Source organism: Staurois parvus, unplaced genomic scaffold (genome assembly GCF_062004578.1).
Source record: "Staurois parvus isolate SC_StPar_1 unplaced genomic scaffold, SC_StPar_1.0 ptg002113l, whole genome shotgun sequence".
In the NCBI taxonomy this organism is placed as follows: Eukaryota; Metazoa; Chordata; class Amphibia; order Anura; family Ranidae; genus Staurois; species Staurois parvus.
Window position 1 is genome coordinate 1,782,501 of NW_028319909.1, and position 16,206 is coordinate 1,798,706.

The window sequence follows — 16,206 nt, forward strand, 5'->3', positions numbered from 1 at the left end:
CGCTATTCCTTCCACTGACACCAATGATGGGGCACTATTCCTTCCACTGATACCAATGATGGGGCACTATTCCTCCCACTGATACCAATGATGGGGCACTATTCTTCCCATTGACACCAATGATGGGGTGCTATTTCTTCCAGTGACACCAATGATGGGGCACTGTTCCTCCCACTGATACCAATGATGAGGCACTATTCCTCCCACTGACAACAATGATGGGGCACTATTCTTTCTACTGACACCAATGATGGGACACCATTCTTCCCACTGACACCAATGTTGGGGCACTATTCCTTCCACTGATACCAATGATGGGGCACTGTTCTTCCCATTGACACCAATGATGGGGTGCTATTTCTTCCACTGACAACAATGATGGGGCACTATTCTTTCTACTGACACCAATGATGGGGAACTATTCTTTCTACTGACACCAATGATGGGGCAGTATTTGACATTGTTTACTCTCACTGACAGAAGGACATTTTCTACTCCCACTGGCCACAGTTCGGCCCCCCTAAAGTCTGAAGGACAGTAAACTGGCTCTTTGTTTAGACAGTTTTGAGACCCCCAATCTAAACCATACTAGCAGATTGTACAGTTTATGTGAATAAAGAGAGTTAGCATGCTTTTGTTCAACTTAAAATATTTAGACGTCCCATAGAATGTGATTAACCTCTATCACCACGGTTTACTTTAACATTTATTTGCTATTTTTTCGCAGACCCACCCAAGAAACCAGAAGTCGTCATTACGTCGGAAGATGGTAGGTTACATTTCATTCCTTAAAGCCTTTCAGGAAACAATAACCCCCCACCCCCCATCTAGTTAATCGCACCACTCGTTAAATAAATAAATAAATCCCCTGGGGATTGGCCGAGGGCCTGGGGTCAGTAGGGGGGCCCCATGAGATGCCCCTGGTACCTTTTTCATAGGCTTTTTTGAGTTTGGGCAAGGACACAGGGGCCCCATGATCCCCTATTGCCCGGGGGCCCCATGAGTTGTCTGTCCGCCCCTGATCTGGAGACTTCTCTCCTTCTTCATGTGCCCACGTCCCATCCTGGTGATGTGGACACTTCCCCTTGGGTCCATGGTGGGGGGGGGGGGAGTCCTAGCAGTCTTGAAGATTCCAACAGTAGCATAGTGATGTCACTAGATATAACAATGAGATTGCCAACTGGCAGTAGGCCCAGACTATAGCAGTGGATCAACGGTCTTTACGTCCAAGGCACCACGGAGGGTCACATGATAGTGGATTCAGGTAAGTAGAAACGGCTTATTAACCACTTCCTGTTCGGACACTTTCACCCCCCTTCCAGTCCGGACACTTTCCCCCCCTTCCAGTCCGGACACTTTCACCCCCTTCCAGTCCGGACACTTTCACCCCCTTCCAGTCCGGACACTTTCACCCCCTTCCAGTCCAGGCCAATTTTCAGCTTTCAGCGCTATCACGCTTTGAATGACAATTGCGCGGTCATGCAACACTGCACCCATATGAATTTTTTAGCATTTTTTGAGACAGATAAAACTTTATTTTAGTGGTATTTATTCACCATTTTTTTTGCAATATAAATTAAAAAGTCTAAACATTTTGAATAAAAAGTGTTTTTCTTATAAAATTTTCAAATAAATAATCTTTCTTCATACATCTCGGCCAAAATGTATTCAGTTATCTTTTTAGTAAACAAATAAATGACCCAAATTAGTTTATAACCAAAAATGATAATTTTTTAAATGTTTTATTTTTTTTATATTATTATTTATTATTTTTTTTACATACTGTCACCCTAGCAATACAGTGTCACCATGGTGACAGTGTACTACTTGTGGGGGGGGGTTATGAAGATTTTTTTTTTTTACACTGATTGCTTTTACACCCATAGAGGCTGTAATAGCAATCCTTTCTCCTTCTCTCTGGCTGCATTCTTACAGCCATTGAGAAATACTGTGTGAGCTGTGATTGGTCACAGCTTGTCACATGGTACAAAACTGTTGTGAATAGCCCTGTACCATGTGACCTCTGTGATCATTCACAGATTTCACTAGTAGTAAACAATGATATCAGAAGTGACATCGTGCTTAGTACTCTTCATGTGATCACTGATTGGCCAATCAGTGATCACATGATCGGGACCTCGCACAGAGGTCCCGTATAATGACCGGTGTTCCACTGGAGGACACAGCGGGCACCGGATCGCGGTGCTGCGTGCTCCAGGGAGCGCACACAAGCAGGGGGCAGGGAGGCCGTTTATAAGCGGCCACCCTCCCCTGCACTGCCATGGTCCGGCCGTTTATATACATGGGCCGGAAGGGAAGTGGTTAAAATTTTTTTTTTAATTCTTAACTGGTTTTAACTGAAACTTGAACCATTTTTGAAAATAAGTACAGTAAGACCCCTTTCACACGGGCGTTCCGTATGTCCATTTTTCATCTGTGCGTTAACGAATGAAAAATGGACACCTATGTATTTCCATTGACTAGCGGATGTAAACGGATGATCATCTGTTTACATCCGTTAATGTCCGCATCTGTTAACATGCGTTTTTTTGAATGGAAGAAAACTCTATTTTTCTTCCTTTACAAAAAAAATGGAACGGACAAAAAACAAATGTAAGCTGATGAAAAACTGATGTAAATGGATGTAAACGAACATACGGTCATTTTGCATTGGTAAAGGGTGTAAAAAAAAGGATGTAAACTGATGAAAAACTGATGTGAACTTGAAAAAAATATGACTGAACTGATGAAAAAAATGGAACGCTCGTGTGAAAGGACACTAAGTAAGTATCAAATAAAAGCAATCAGTTAACTCAGAAAATAATACCATTGTTAGAAAGTTGACCTAACTCACTATCTGTTCTTATTACCCACATGGAAGAAAAATATATTTGAAATATATTTAAAAAATACTGTTCCCGAATATATTGCCATATATTTGAAATGCTACAATTTTGGCCATATTCAATATATTTCAAAATATATTTCAATAAATAAATAAAATATATATATATACATACTGCATGTTGAAATGCATTTTTTTTTACAGAATTTATAACAAATATTTTTAAAAATACATTTCAAATATACTGTATGTCTTTATAAGTACAAATCTACATTTTTGGAATGAATTTACAAATAAATGTAAAAATATGTGTTAAAATTATTTTTTATATGTTAAAAAAATCTGAAGAATATGTTTTAAAAAAATATATTTTCAAATATATGGTAATATATTTGGAAAGAATATTTTTTAAATATATTTCAAATTTATTTTTCTTCCATATGGGTATACATAAAGCAGAAGGAAGATTCAATAACTTCTTTAACCTCTTTCTGAGGGCCCCCACTCATCATCTAATATTTGCAAGTAAACTTTGTGAGAACAACAGAAGGACGTGATTAGAACCTGTAAACATCTTAAGGAGTTATATAAAAAATACAAATCCAGATAAGGGAGTTAGTGAGAGTCAGCTAAAACAGCAACAGGAATACCTGTAAAAAAAAAACTTTGGCAAATCATAAGTGGTGTTTATCCCTTGAGGAAGTCTAAAAGGAAATGTATAAGTGACCTTTTACATATTTAATGTCTTCATTAATATTTATAGTGGTCGGTATTCAAAAAATAAAAGGAATGTAAATACAATTTTTTTTAGCATTTTTATTTTTAACCAGCAGTAGCAGCAATAGAAGCACTAGGCTTTTTTTTTTTTACCCTGTTTTAGATTCTCCATCTCTTTGCTGAATGAATATTAAAAAAAAAGCAGATAAAAGAGTCCAAGAATAGTACAGTAAATATGTTTTCCTGAGGATCATATTAGATCAATGTTTATTTAGTCCTCATACAATGACAAATAATATAATCGTTACTTCTATTTTATGCAGGCAGACTGGTTGATACAAACAACTCCTTGCTTATTAAAGAAGGAAAATCTCTCATTCTAAATTGCTCAGCAGTTGGTAAAAATACAGCCAAGGTGACCTGGGTTAAGGGAAATAGTCAAAGTTCGGTGTGGTCAGCTATCACCATTACACAGTCGGAAGCAGATACCTACAGATGCCTGGCATGGGATGAGCATTGGATCAGTGAAAAACACCTTCAGATCAGTCCACAAGGTAGAAACATGTTTATTATTTATTTCATTATTTTTAAATATATGTAATAAGAAAAACGACCTTCCATATGTCAGGAAAAAGTAAAATAAATACATAAAAGGAAATAAAATGTGATTCCAAAGGCATATATAGTGTGTGTGTGTGTGCGTGCGTGTGCGTGTGCGTGTGCGCGTGCGTGCGTGCGTGCGCGCGTGTGTGTGTGTGTGTGTGTGTGTGTGTGTCAGGAAACAGTACAATAAATACATAAAAAGAAATACAATGAAATGAAATAAAAAAAATAAAAGTAAATATAATTTTAAAAAATGCCCAAAGTACATGTTTATTTTATTGTACTTTTGGCAATATAATATAATTATATATATATATATATATATATTAAATAATAAGTTATTGCAAAGGTGTATATATATATATATATATCTTTATTATTATTATTTATTTCATTATTTTTAAATATATGTAATACAAAAACTGCCTTGCCATTTGTCAGGAAAAAGTAAAATAAATACATAAAAGAAAATAAAATGAAACAAAATAAAAAAATTTAATTAAAGTAAACAAAAATAAATGCCCAAAGTATATTTTTGTTTTATTGCACTTTTGGCAATATGATACATATATATATATATATATACATATATATATATATATATATATATATATATATATATTGAAAAAGTGATTGCAAAGGTATATATATACCTTTGCAATCGCTTTAAAAACAGAAAGTTCAGGATTTAAAGCAGCGTTAAACCCTAAATGAATGAGAATTTGTTCACCAAAGCGCTGTGCATCTAATCGCCTGGCAAGGTTACATTTGCGTTACTTTTATATGCGCTCTTTGGAGAAAGATAATAAAACGTCTGGCAACCGATATGTTGTAGATAAAGTGGTTGAAAAATATGAAAGTTTTTTTTTTACCTTAATACATTCTCTGCATTACGGTGAAAACCTTCTGAGTTCAGCTCCCCTCCAGCCCCCCTAAAACTGACCTGAAACCGATCTTGATCCAGCACTGTGCCCAAGAGCAGCAGCTCCCTCGGCTCTCTTCACTGGACATGGAGGCAGCAGTGGAGGCCATTGGGCCCTGCCGCTGTCAATCACAGCCTGTGAGGAAAGAACAGGGGGTGGGGCCAAGCTGGATTGTGTGTATCAATGGACTTGGGGAGTGAACCTGCATGAGTGCCCCCATAGCGAGCCGCTTGATGGCCCACCTGCAGCTGTTATTATCATTCCCGTTGTGTGTTCTGCTCTTCTCTTCTTTCTTTTCCTTCTCTGACTTTTTTTTCTTCTACTCATCCTCTACATAATTTGTAAAATTTTTACTGACGTGATCTTAAAACTCTGCAACAAAAAGGCTATAAAGATGTAATCCTCCTGTGTATGCTGTATATATGAACAATGTACATTTTTCTTGTAACCATATGATTGTCTACTGCCCTGCTCTTTGCTCCTGTATTTCCCTTCATTTTTCAATAAAAAACAAAAAAAGTTTGGATTAAAAAAAATAAAAAATTACTACCTGCAACGGGATTTACACCTCTTTGCCAATTTTCAGCTTTCAGCGCTGTCGCACTTTGAGTGACAATTGCGCGGTCATGCAACACTGCACCCATATGAAATTGTTATCATTCTTTGCACACAAATAGAGCTTTCTTTTGGTGGTATGTACTCACCGCTGGGTGTTTTATTTTTTTGTGCTGTAAACAAAAAAAGAGCACAAATTTAGAAAAAAATAATTTTATTTCTTTGTTTCTATTATATAAAATTTTGCAAACAGGTAGTTTTTTTTTTGATAGGCGGCACTGATGAGCTGGCACTGATATGCAACAATGATGGGCACTGATAGACAGCACTGATAGGCGGCACTGATGGGTGGCACTGGCTGATGGCACTGACTGGCGGCACTGCTGGGCCCTGACTGGTGGCACTGATGGGCACTGCTGGGCAGCACTGATGGGAGGCACTGCTGGGCGGCACTGCTGGGCACAGGTGGGTGGCACTGTTGGGCACTTGTGAGTGGCACTGCTGGGCACTTGTGGGCAGCACCGGTGGGTGGCACTGCTGGACACTGTCCATCAGGGCACTGATCATCAGTGCCCTGATGACCGGTGCCGATCCCTCCTCTGACAATTGCCGGTTATCGACAATACTTTCCTCATGCTGTGACAGCGCGAGGAAAGTGCAGCCGATAACCGGCAACTGCATTTACCGGTGATCTCCTGTGTCATTGGACATGGCTGATCACGTGGTAAAAGGCAGCGTAGGAAACAGCTATCACGTAGATCGCCGGGTGCGTGTTGCCGGGGGCATGTAGGAGGGTGCATTCTGGGAGGACGTCATATGACGCCCTCCCAGAACTGGTTGGCTTTAGTAAAGCCGTCATTCGGCTATCTGCTGTCGGCAACTGGTTAATTATAGTTTTAAAGATTTCAAAAATGATTGCAATAATCTGAACATATCATTTACTAAGCTTACTTCCGTCTAGCAAAAGCACAATATAATACATTTTTTAGCAGAGAAGGGGGTGATGCAGGAAGTCACTATAGTCTGCATACTGTAACTGGAATTTCATTGAAATCCACACATTATATATTATGTTTTTGCCATTGAGCAATCTACACATATTGACATTATATGGTAACAAAGTAACAGAAATATATTTTATGTGCTCTTCATTTTCATATTTTTTTTCCCTTGCACAGTTAACAGATCAGAAGATAAAACTCCGCTTTGTGGAAAAGGTATAATATGTATGATGTCATCCTGATAGGCTATTCATTGTATAGGCTTGATTAACCCCTTCACGTTGGCGCCTCCCGGCCCTTTAAGACTTTCAGAGGCCGGGCTATCTATCTATCTCTCTATCTATCTATCTCTATATTATCTATCTATCTATCTATTATCTATCTATCTATCTATCTATTTATTATCTATCTATCTATCTATCTATCTATCTATCTATCTCTATATTATCTATCTATCTATCTATCTATCTATCTATCTATCTATCTCATATGTATCTATTTCTATATTATCTATCTATCTATCTATCTATCTATCTATCTATCTATCTATCTATCTATCTATCTATCTATTTATCTATCTATCTATCTATCTATCTATCTATCTATCTATCTATCTATCTATCTATCTCATATGTATCTATTTCTATATTATCTATCTATCTATCTATCTATCTATCTATCTATCTATTTCTATATTATCTATCTATCTATCTATCTATCTATCTATCTATCTATCTATCTATCTCTATATTATCTATCTATCTATCTATCTATCTATCTATCTATCTATCTATCTATCTATTATCTATCCATCTATATCTATCTATCTATCTATCTATCTATCTATCTATCTATCTATTATCTATCTATCTATCTATCTATCTATCTATCTATCTATCTATCTATTATCTATCTATCTATCTATCTATCTATCTATCTATCTATCTTTTTTTACAGAGAACAACGTGAGAAGGTTGTATCTGTTTATTGGGATAGTGTGTGGAATGGCCATTGTCATTATCTTTAGCCTGGCTTCAAAACTGATTGCCAGGTAAGTAAAAGATGAAGAGTAATCACTATTATTTTTGTAGCATTACCCGGTATAACTTACTTTAAAGGTCATCTATTACGAGAATTTTTTTAATTGTTTTGCAATTATTTGTTGAATACGCAACAAAAACTATAGTTTTCAGTTTGTGACTTTTTTTTATTACTATTAATGCTATATTTTATTATTTGTTAATCATGTGCTACTGTACTGCAAACAGGAGGCAACAAGGTTCAAGATAACCTATGAAACAATGGTCTTGCTCTTTTGGTTCATCTTTCAGTTTTCTTTTTTGTTCTAATTTATTTCAAAATTTATAGTCGCAAATGGAGTGCAACCATGCAGGAGATCCACTGGGCCAGAGCCTGTGAGGTCCTTCCTCTGTTTCAAGCTAAGAGGAAGGTCCTGGTGCACAAACATAGGGCTTTTTGTGTACCTGTTATAGGAACACTTGTGATTAGTAATGGGCCGGACACCCCCCTGTTTGGTTTGTGGTCGAACATTCAAACATAACGAAAGTTCAACCATGAATTTCAAATAGAGGGGACAATTCAGTAAGCGGTATCCTAACGCATCTGAGTATGCGGTGAGCTACCACACAGCTACTAAAAACATTCTTTATTGTTTCAGCTGTCAGCGGGGTTCCCTAAACAGAATTTTCAGCATTGCCCCAGAATTTAAAAATTCCAAAAACAAAGTGCATGGTCCCCCTCCATCCATACCAAGCCCTTCCAGTCTGTAATGGATTTTGAGGGGAACCTTCACACCATAATTTTAAAAAAATGGCATGGAGGTCCCTCCAAAATCCATACCAGATCCTTATCGGACTATGCAGCCCGGAAGGTCAAGTGAGCAGTATCCCCCCACTGAACCATACCAGGCCACATGCCCTCAACATGGGGGGGGTTCTTTGGGGCAGTAAGGGCTTCCCCCCCAAAGCACGTTGATGGGGACAAGGGCCTCTTCCCCACAACCGTGGCCAGTGGTTGTGGGGGTCTGTAGGTGGGAGGGCTTATTGGAATCTGGAAGCCCCTTTTAAAAAGGGGGCCCCCAGACCCTGCCCCCCCTAACTGAATGAGCATGGGGTACAGGGTAACTCTACCCATTCACAAAAAAAAGGTGTAGTGTAAAAATGACAGTAAACAGTCTTTGATATGTCCCCTGAAGTAGATCCATCGCCCACCACCACAGCCGACCTGAAAAAAAGAAAAAAGACTGCTCCTCTCTCGATGCTGGCTCCTGGCCGTCTGACAGTTGTGCCGGGATGACAGTTCTTAAATAGTGTGATGCAGGCTTACATGTCAACCCAGCTAAATCAAGAGCTATGTCAGTTACCCTCCCACCATCACTCTTGACCACTTTGGAGCAAACGTTCCCTTTTCAATGGCTTTCGGCCTTACCATATCTAGGAATTAAGCTTACCCCGACATATGACGGACTGTATCAGGCTAACTTTCCCACTGTCTTTCATGAGTTGACAGAGCTATTGTCCTCTTGGTCTCATTTTCCGCTTTCATGGTTCGGCAGAATTAATGCAATCCGTATGACCTATCTTCCTAAACTGCTGTATCTATTTCGTGTCTTACCAGTTCCAGTACCTTCGCACATATTGCGTATTCATCAGCGAAAACTTTTGTCCTTTATTTGGAGCTCTTCTCGACCCAGAATTAGCAAACATATCTTATTCGCACGACGGTGTATGGGAGGGTTATCTGTTCCAAATCTCCAGTCTTACTATTTGGCAGCTAACATTGCCCCCTTAGCTCATGTTCATGCATCTCACCACTTCCCCCTGTGGGCTGTTGTAGATATGATGGACTCTCACCCGATACCGCTCTCCTCCTTGCCATGGCTTCCTATCTCTCAACGTCCATCAACCCTTAGTTCAACGCTGATGCTTTCGCTACGTCTCTGGGATTCTATCAAATATTCCGCTGGCCTTATCTCTCCTCACCTGCCGCTGTTACGTCTATTGCATAACCCATTATTCCCTCCGGGTAGGGATAATCCTAGACAGTTTGCCTGGTGGCCAGCGCATGGTTTTTATGATGTTCATTCGCTCCTATCACCCACTAGAATAATTACCTTTGACGCTCTGCGTTCTTCTTATAACATCCCTCTCTGAGAACATTTTGGTTATCTTCAACTTCGTCACTTTGTTAATACACTAATACGCACGCATCCGGGACCGTACCGTCTGTCCCCTTTTGAAAGCCAGTGCAGACATAGACCTCATGCTCCGGGTTTGATTTCCTTGATTTATTCTTCCATTATATCTTATAGAACCCCTCCTGTTCGCTCCTATCATCAGCGTTGGCAGTCTGAATTAGGGGGGACCTTGGATCCACAGGACTGGCAGAACATGACCCAAGCACTATCTAAATGTTCTAGGAACGTCATTATTCTTGAGAATGCCTACAAAATTCTATACCAGTGGTATTATACGCCTGCTCGTCTAGCTAGTTTTATCCCTACATATTCCCCAGTCTGTTTTAGGGGATGCCAACAATCGGGTACTATGGCTCATATCTGGTGGACTTGCCCTAAAGTAAGTAGATTATGGATCAGAGTGTATGCCCTCCTCCGCACTATCCTTCACGCAGACATTAAGCGTAACCCGTATGAAGCGCTACTATTTAAACCGCTGGAGGGCCTCCTCCGTTCTGAACGGCAGCTGGCATCCTTTTTATTTATGGCAACTAAATTGACAATTGCGAGAGCTTGGAAAACTCCTCTCCTTAGTTTTGAGGCTGTCAAAAACCGAATGAACTTCATAATGGTTAATGAAAAACTGACGGCCATATTGTTGGATACCCATACAAAATTTCTGCAGGTATGGCGTCCCTGGCTGGATGTATCTCAACCTTCGAGATTTGACCAGTCCCTTCTGTCGATATGAGGATGGATTTCGCTGTGATCGCTCCGGAGCCCCCCCCCTTTTTTTTTTTTTTTTCTTTTTTGGTGTTGTTGTTGTCCGCGTCTCTCTACTGTTTGTCTTTTCCTAACCTCCTGTCAAATCTGTCCTTAAACATATTTTTCGGATAGTGCCTGCGCTACATCTGCAATACTACCAACGCAATCTGGATTTCTTTGTAATTTTTACGTTTTGAACATGTATCACCTTTTGGAGAAGGCCTCTTCTCGTGCCCCTCCCGTTCTCTATAATGTTGATGTAGCAAAACTCCCCTTTAGAGTTTATATTATCATTGACCCACAAAGGTTTGTTAATCGTCCTTTCCCAACCCCTTCCCCCATCTTTTCCTACAGGACACATATGTAAACTTTTCAGCTTATGTCTTTTCCAGTGTATGCCTTGAATTAGCTTCCCCTCATCCGCTACAATTTCTAACTGTTGGTCATTGCATCTATGTTCCGAATGTTTGTTTATCTTTGCTTAATATTCAATAAAGCTCTTTGTAAAAGAAATAGTGTGATGATGTCATAAGGGGGCATGGTCACTGTGCCACTTGTGACATCATCATTCACTGTGATTGGCCATAGCATTGCACCTGACCTATGGTCAGGTGCATTGCTTTGGCCAATCACAATGCACTGTCAGGGTGCATTGTGGGGCACAGCGGGCAAACACAGCCTGACAAATGCTTTTGCTGTTCCTGTGTTTGCTGAACACATGAACGGCTGATGCTCGAGTCAAGCTAATGTTCGACTCGAACATACAGCCAATCACTACTCATGACGGGAAAATTTCAGTTATTTATAGCCCTCAAGGCCAAAAATGTGTGCAACATTTGTGGAACTTGTGGTCACTGTGAAATTGTTGGTCTGACATTGCTAGGCTCTGCTGAAGCTGCAGAAGATTGGCCGCTCATCTCCAGAATCTGACCACTGAGCTAACAGTGAGGGAAAGTGCTTATGACCTACTGTTAGCTCAGTGGTCAGATTGTGGAGGCGAGTGGCCAATCTTCCTTCCGGTGGAGGTTGTTAATATGCACTTTAATAATACCAAGTTGTTACTCAAGCATTTTTTTCATTGTCTCAAATTAAATCAACCAAATCACAACATATATCACAAAGGCTATAGCGATAATACAAAAAAAAAAAGTAAAGCTATTGAAAGCCTTAACCCCTTGACGCCGACGTAACACAAATATGCGGCCTCACGGACCTGGGCTTTTTTCCGTGGGGCCGCATATTTGCGTACCTGTCTTTGTGCTGGGAGCGCGCCGCTCGGCGCGCTCCCAGCACCAAGACTGCGGTGTCACTGAGAGCCCCGGGTCCCGTTCTAACGATCGGGACCCGGGACTCCCGATTCTGGGTCACGTGATCGCTGTGATAGCCTCTGATTGGCTATCACAGTGATCAATCACTGTGCAGCCCGGCCCCCTTGTTTTCTCTCTCTCTATGAATGGAGAAGAGAGATACATTGTATCTCTCGAACTCCTGACACAGAGAGAGAAAAAAAAGTTTGTAAAAAAAAAAAAAAGATAAATAAATATTAAAAAATAAAAGAAAAAATAAAGAAAAATACCTAGATCAAGGTTTGATCTAGTTCAGTACCAGGGTTAGTGTTTGGGTCAAAGGTCAGGGTCAAAGGTCAGGGTCAAAGGTCAGGGTCAAGGGCAAAGGTCAGGGTCAAAGGTCAGGATTTAAAAAAAAAATTGGTATCAGTGTCAGTTAGTGTTAATGTCAATGTCAGTGACAGTGTGTTTTATATAAAAAAAAAAAGACAAAAACAAAATGCGCACTGTTGTTTCTGGACTGTACTACGGGTACAAACAACAAATAACATACACATATATGGTATCGCTGCGATCGTCAAGAACTGGAGAATGTATTTTGAGTTGTTCTTTGGTGGTAGGTTATGGTCGTAACAAGAAACACACAGTTAATTTTAAAAAATTTATTTCTTTACTATTTTGGCCCAGTTTTCCTTTAATAATAAAAAAAAATTAGGAGCTATCCATGACCATTTACCACCAAATGAAAACCCAATTTGTCCTGAAAAAAACAAGGTATAATCCACCTGGATGTACAAAGTAGTTGTGACGATATGTACGGTTTTACTAACACGTCAACGTTGCAGAATTGTGCTTAGGCATTTAGATTTGTTTTACCCTTAGGCGTGAAGGGGTTAAAGCGGAGTTCCACTCACCCTGTCAAAAAATAAAAGTCAGCAGCTACACAAACTGTAGATGCTGACTTTTAAAAATCAGCCACTTACCTGTCCCTCGGTCCCGTGGTGTGTCCCCCGCAGCCCGTTTCATTGGCCATCCTGTATTCCTGGAGGCTGGCATCTTCAGTGTAGGCACCCGGCTGTGATAGCTTGTAGCTTCACAGCCGGGTACCCACTGCGCATGCGCGAGTAGAGCTGCACTTCATGAATGGTCCTGTAGTCTTCTGGGACCTGTCACATGTCCCAAAAGACTACAGGGAGCAAGCAAGGGAGGACACCTTCTGTTTCCGATCGTCTAGGCGATCGGAATCGGAACTGGGAGCGGGTACCTGTCAAATTTGGGTACCTCCCCCCCAAAGGTGCCAATACTTAATGGGGAGCGGGGGAGCAGTCCTTAAAGCGGAACTTCCCCTTTTGGGTGGAGCTCTGCTTTAAACCACCTTGAGCCACCATAGTTTTTCCTTTCCCGTGGACACACCTGTATTTCTCCTATAGGCAACATTCTGCTTATAGGAAGCATTTTGGCCTATCAGAATGAGTTGATTTTACTATGCCTACTCATACTGGAGCTGAGGTCTCTGTAAACTCAGTTCCCCTATATGAAATCAGCAGTGTTGGGATGGAAACATTGCTAGGAAGGTCATGTCCAGGGGTGGACTGACAACTCATGGGGCCCCCGGGCAATAGGGGATCATGGGGCCCCTGTGTCTTTGCCCAAACTCAAAAAAGCCTATGAAAAAGGTACCAGGGGCATCTCATGGGGCCCCCTACTGACCCTGGGCCCTCGGGCAATTCCCAAGTTTCCATATGGTCAGTCCGCCCCTGGTCTTGTCATGTAAATCTGTTACAAGTAAGAACTCCTCTAACAAGTCTTTTACAGCATGATTGCTTCATAGTTGGGTCCAGACCTTAAACATCCATTGGTTCCCTTGTAAAAATGTATATATGGTGGGCTGTAAACCATGGAATAATCTTCCATGAGTACGTTGGAGGAGTTTAACCCTTTACTGATGAAGCTTCTAAAATAACTAGCAGTGTATCTATTAAATACGGTTGCAAAACATAAAAATCGACCAGAGGCTTGCATGTGAATGACTTAATCACTCATACTACTTCTAGGAAATATTTCAAAATGAACATATGTGTATGTGTACATACGGAGTATGATCCAACTAAGGAACCTCCCAAGGAAGACGAGGCAGAGGAACATCCTGATGAAGTGTACATGAATATTAACAAACCAAAGTCCATAGCCAAGGTCAGTAGTGTAATGGAGGATCACATTACTAAACCTCCTTCTTTTTATTATTATTATTATTATTATTAGTACTATTGTACAGGATTTATATATTATTATTATTATACAGGATTTATATATTATTATTATACAGGATTTATATATTATTATTATTATACAGGATTTATATATTATTATTATACAGGATTTATATATTATTATTATTATACAGGATTTATATATTATTATTATACAGGATTTATATAGCGCCAACAGTTTGCTCAGCGCTTTACAATATAACGGGAGACAATACAGCAACAATACAGTTCAATACAAGAGGGTTAGGAGGGCCCTGATCCTGGGAGCTTACAATCTAAGAGGGAGGGGCTAGTGGTACAAAAGGTAATAACTGCGAGGGGTGTATATATAGGGAAAATAACTCAGCGAGCGCTCAATATAAATAAGCGACTATGCACAATAAAAGGGAACCATAAAACCTTCCAAATAACACATATAATCAAGGTAAGTGCAGCGCTGAACATATAAAGATTTCTTCAATAAATCAGTAGTCCTTGGCCGGGGTGGACTGACAACTCATGGGGCCCCTGGGCAATAGGGGTTCATGGGGCCCCTGTGTCCTTGCCCATATTCAAAGCACAACCAAAAAAAGCCTATAAAAGGCACCAGGGGCATTTAATGGGGCCCCCTACTGACCCAGGGCCCTCGGGAAGTGCCCGAGTGCTCAAATGGTCAGTCCGCCCCTGGTCCTTGGTATAAATTGTAAAACATATATGCATGAAAAAAGTTCTTAAACAATAGAGCTATGTGTGACTTCACATGTTTTAGTGCAAAATTCCTTCAAATGGATAGAGAGAAGCAAGGTTATGGGTAAAATGCGCACTCACCGGACGCGCAATAGTTATGCGCAGTGTATAGTATAGTGGAGGTCTGCCAATGGGTCCCTCTCAGAATAGGAACGGGATAGACCCAGGATAGGTAGATGTCATCAAGATATATTCAACCGGAGGTCCCCTTTAAGGACCCGGGTGCAGCCTCTTCAGTGTGGTACAGCGGTCGCCAGGGGGAGCCCTGGGGGGTTAGGCGCTCTGTAAAGAGCAAAAGATGGAAAAGCCCATAGTGTAGTAGACTCAAATAATGTTTAATAAAAGGTATAAATAAAAGGTATTTCCATACATGTGGATGTGCAATCATACACCAGAAATCTTGCGGTAAACATAAACAATAAAATGACAACCATAGGGTTGCTATGAGCACTAACCAGCTGATTTTGTAATAGGGTCCACCGGACCTCCTTGATCCCATGGCGTGACGTCAAGGCTCGCAGGCTCCTCCAAAACGTTTCATACGCAACCCCAACTGAGGACGTACACGCGTACGAAACGTACGAGCCTTGACGTCACACGGCCGGATCAAGGAGGTCTGGCGGCCCCTATTACAAAATCAGCTGGTTAGTGCTTCTTCTTCACTTTTGAGATACCAAAGCAACCGGTCAAGTGACCAAATGCCAAAAACACTTTGTCACATGCTCTTTGATGAAGGAAAGGGTCGGTCAACCATAACTGGTGAAATGCCTATACAAATGGCATTCTTGGGATTTTAGTAAAACAATATTTTCACAAACTATACAGTTCTTCTTAATTTGTTTTATTATCAGACATCTGAAGATGCCGAGGAGCAACAGGACTCAAACAGCAGCTCAAATGACCAAGAAGAGATTTCCTACTCAAACTTAATGTTCACGAGTCCACCCACCAGAACCTTACCAATGCAACCAGAGACAGAATATGCTGAGATAGTCAGATAGGTTTGGACAGTTTATATATACAGTATAAACAGTATTTAATCATTTTTCTGTTTAGCCCAAATCATCAATCGGAACGTCTACAACCAAAGGAGGAGATCATTTCATGGAGAGTCTACAATATTTGAATGTTGAAAAGTACCTTATGTGTGAAGGAAGCCTTCAAAATATCTGCTTATCTCTTTATCAACAATTAAATATTAAGCATCATTAAAAAACACCAACAACTACTGGTGAATATATCACTGTGCAAAGGCCAAATCCCAACCAAGACGTATTGCATGTTTTTTTTCAGTACTAGACAGAATTTTTAAAAATTCA

General features: G+C 40.3%; 1 protein-coding gene across 1 annotated transcript in view; it reads left to right on the forward strand.

Annotated features, from left to right (window-relative positions):
- LOC149432711 (uncharacterized) overlaps positions 1–16,206 on the forward strand; it is a 110,251-nt gene that overhangs the window by 48,906 nt on the left and 45,139 nt on the right. Inside the window, exons 4-9 of the mRNA XM_089665024.1 lie at positions 728–769; positions 3,886–4,116; positions 6,822–6,860; positions 7,602–7,695; positions 13,946–14,084; positions 15,739–15,886. Of these exons, the coding sequence (XP_089521150.1) occupies positions 728–769; positions 3,886–4,116; positions 6,822–6,860; positions 7,602–7,695; positions 13,946–14,084; positions 15,739–15,886 (693 nt within the window). The remainder of the gene's footprint in view (positions 1–727; positions 770–3,885; positions 4,117–6,821; positions 6,861–7,601; positions 7,696–13,945; positions 14,085–15,738; positions 15,887–16,206) is intronic.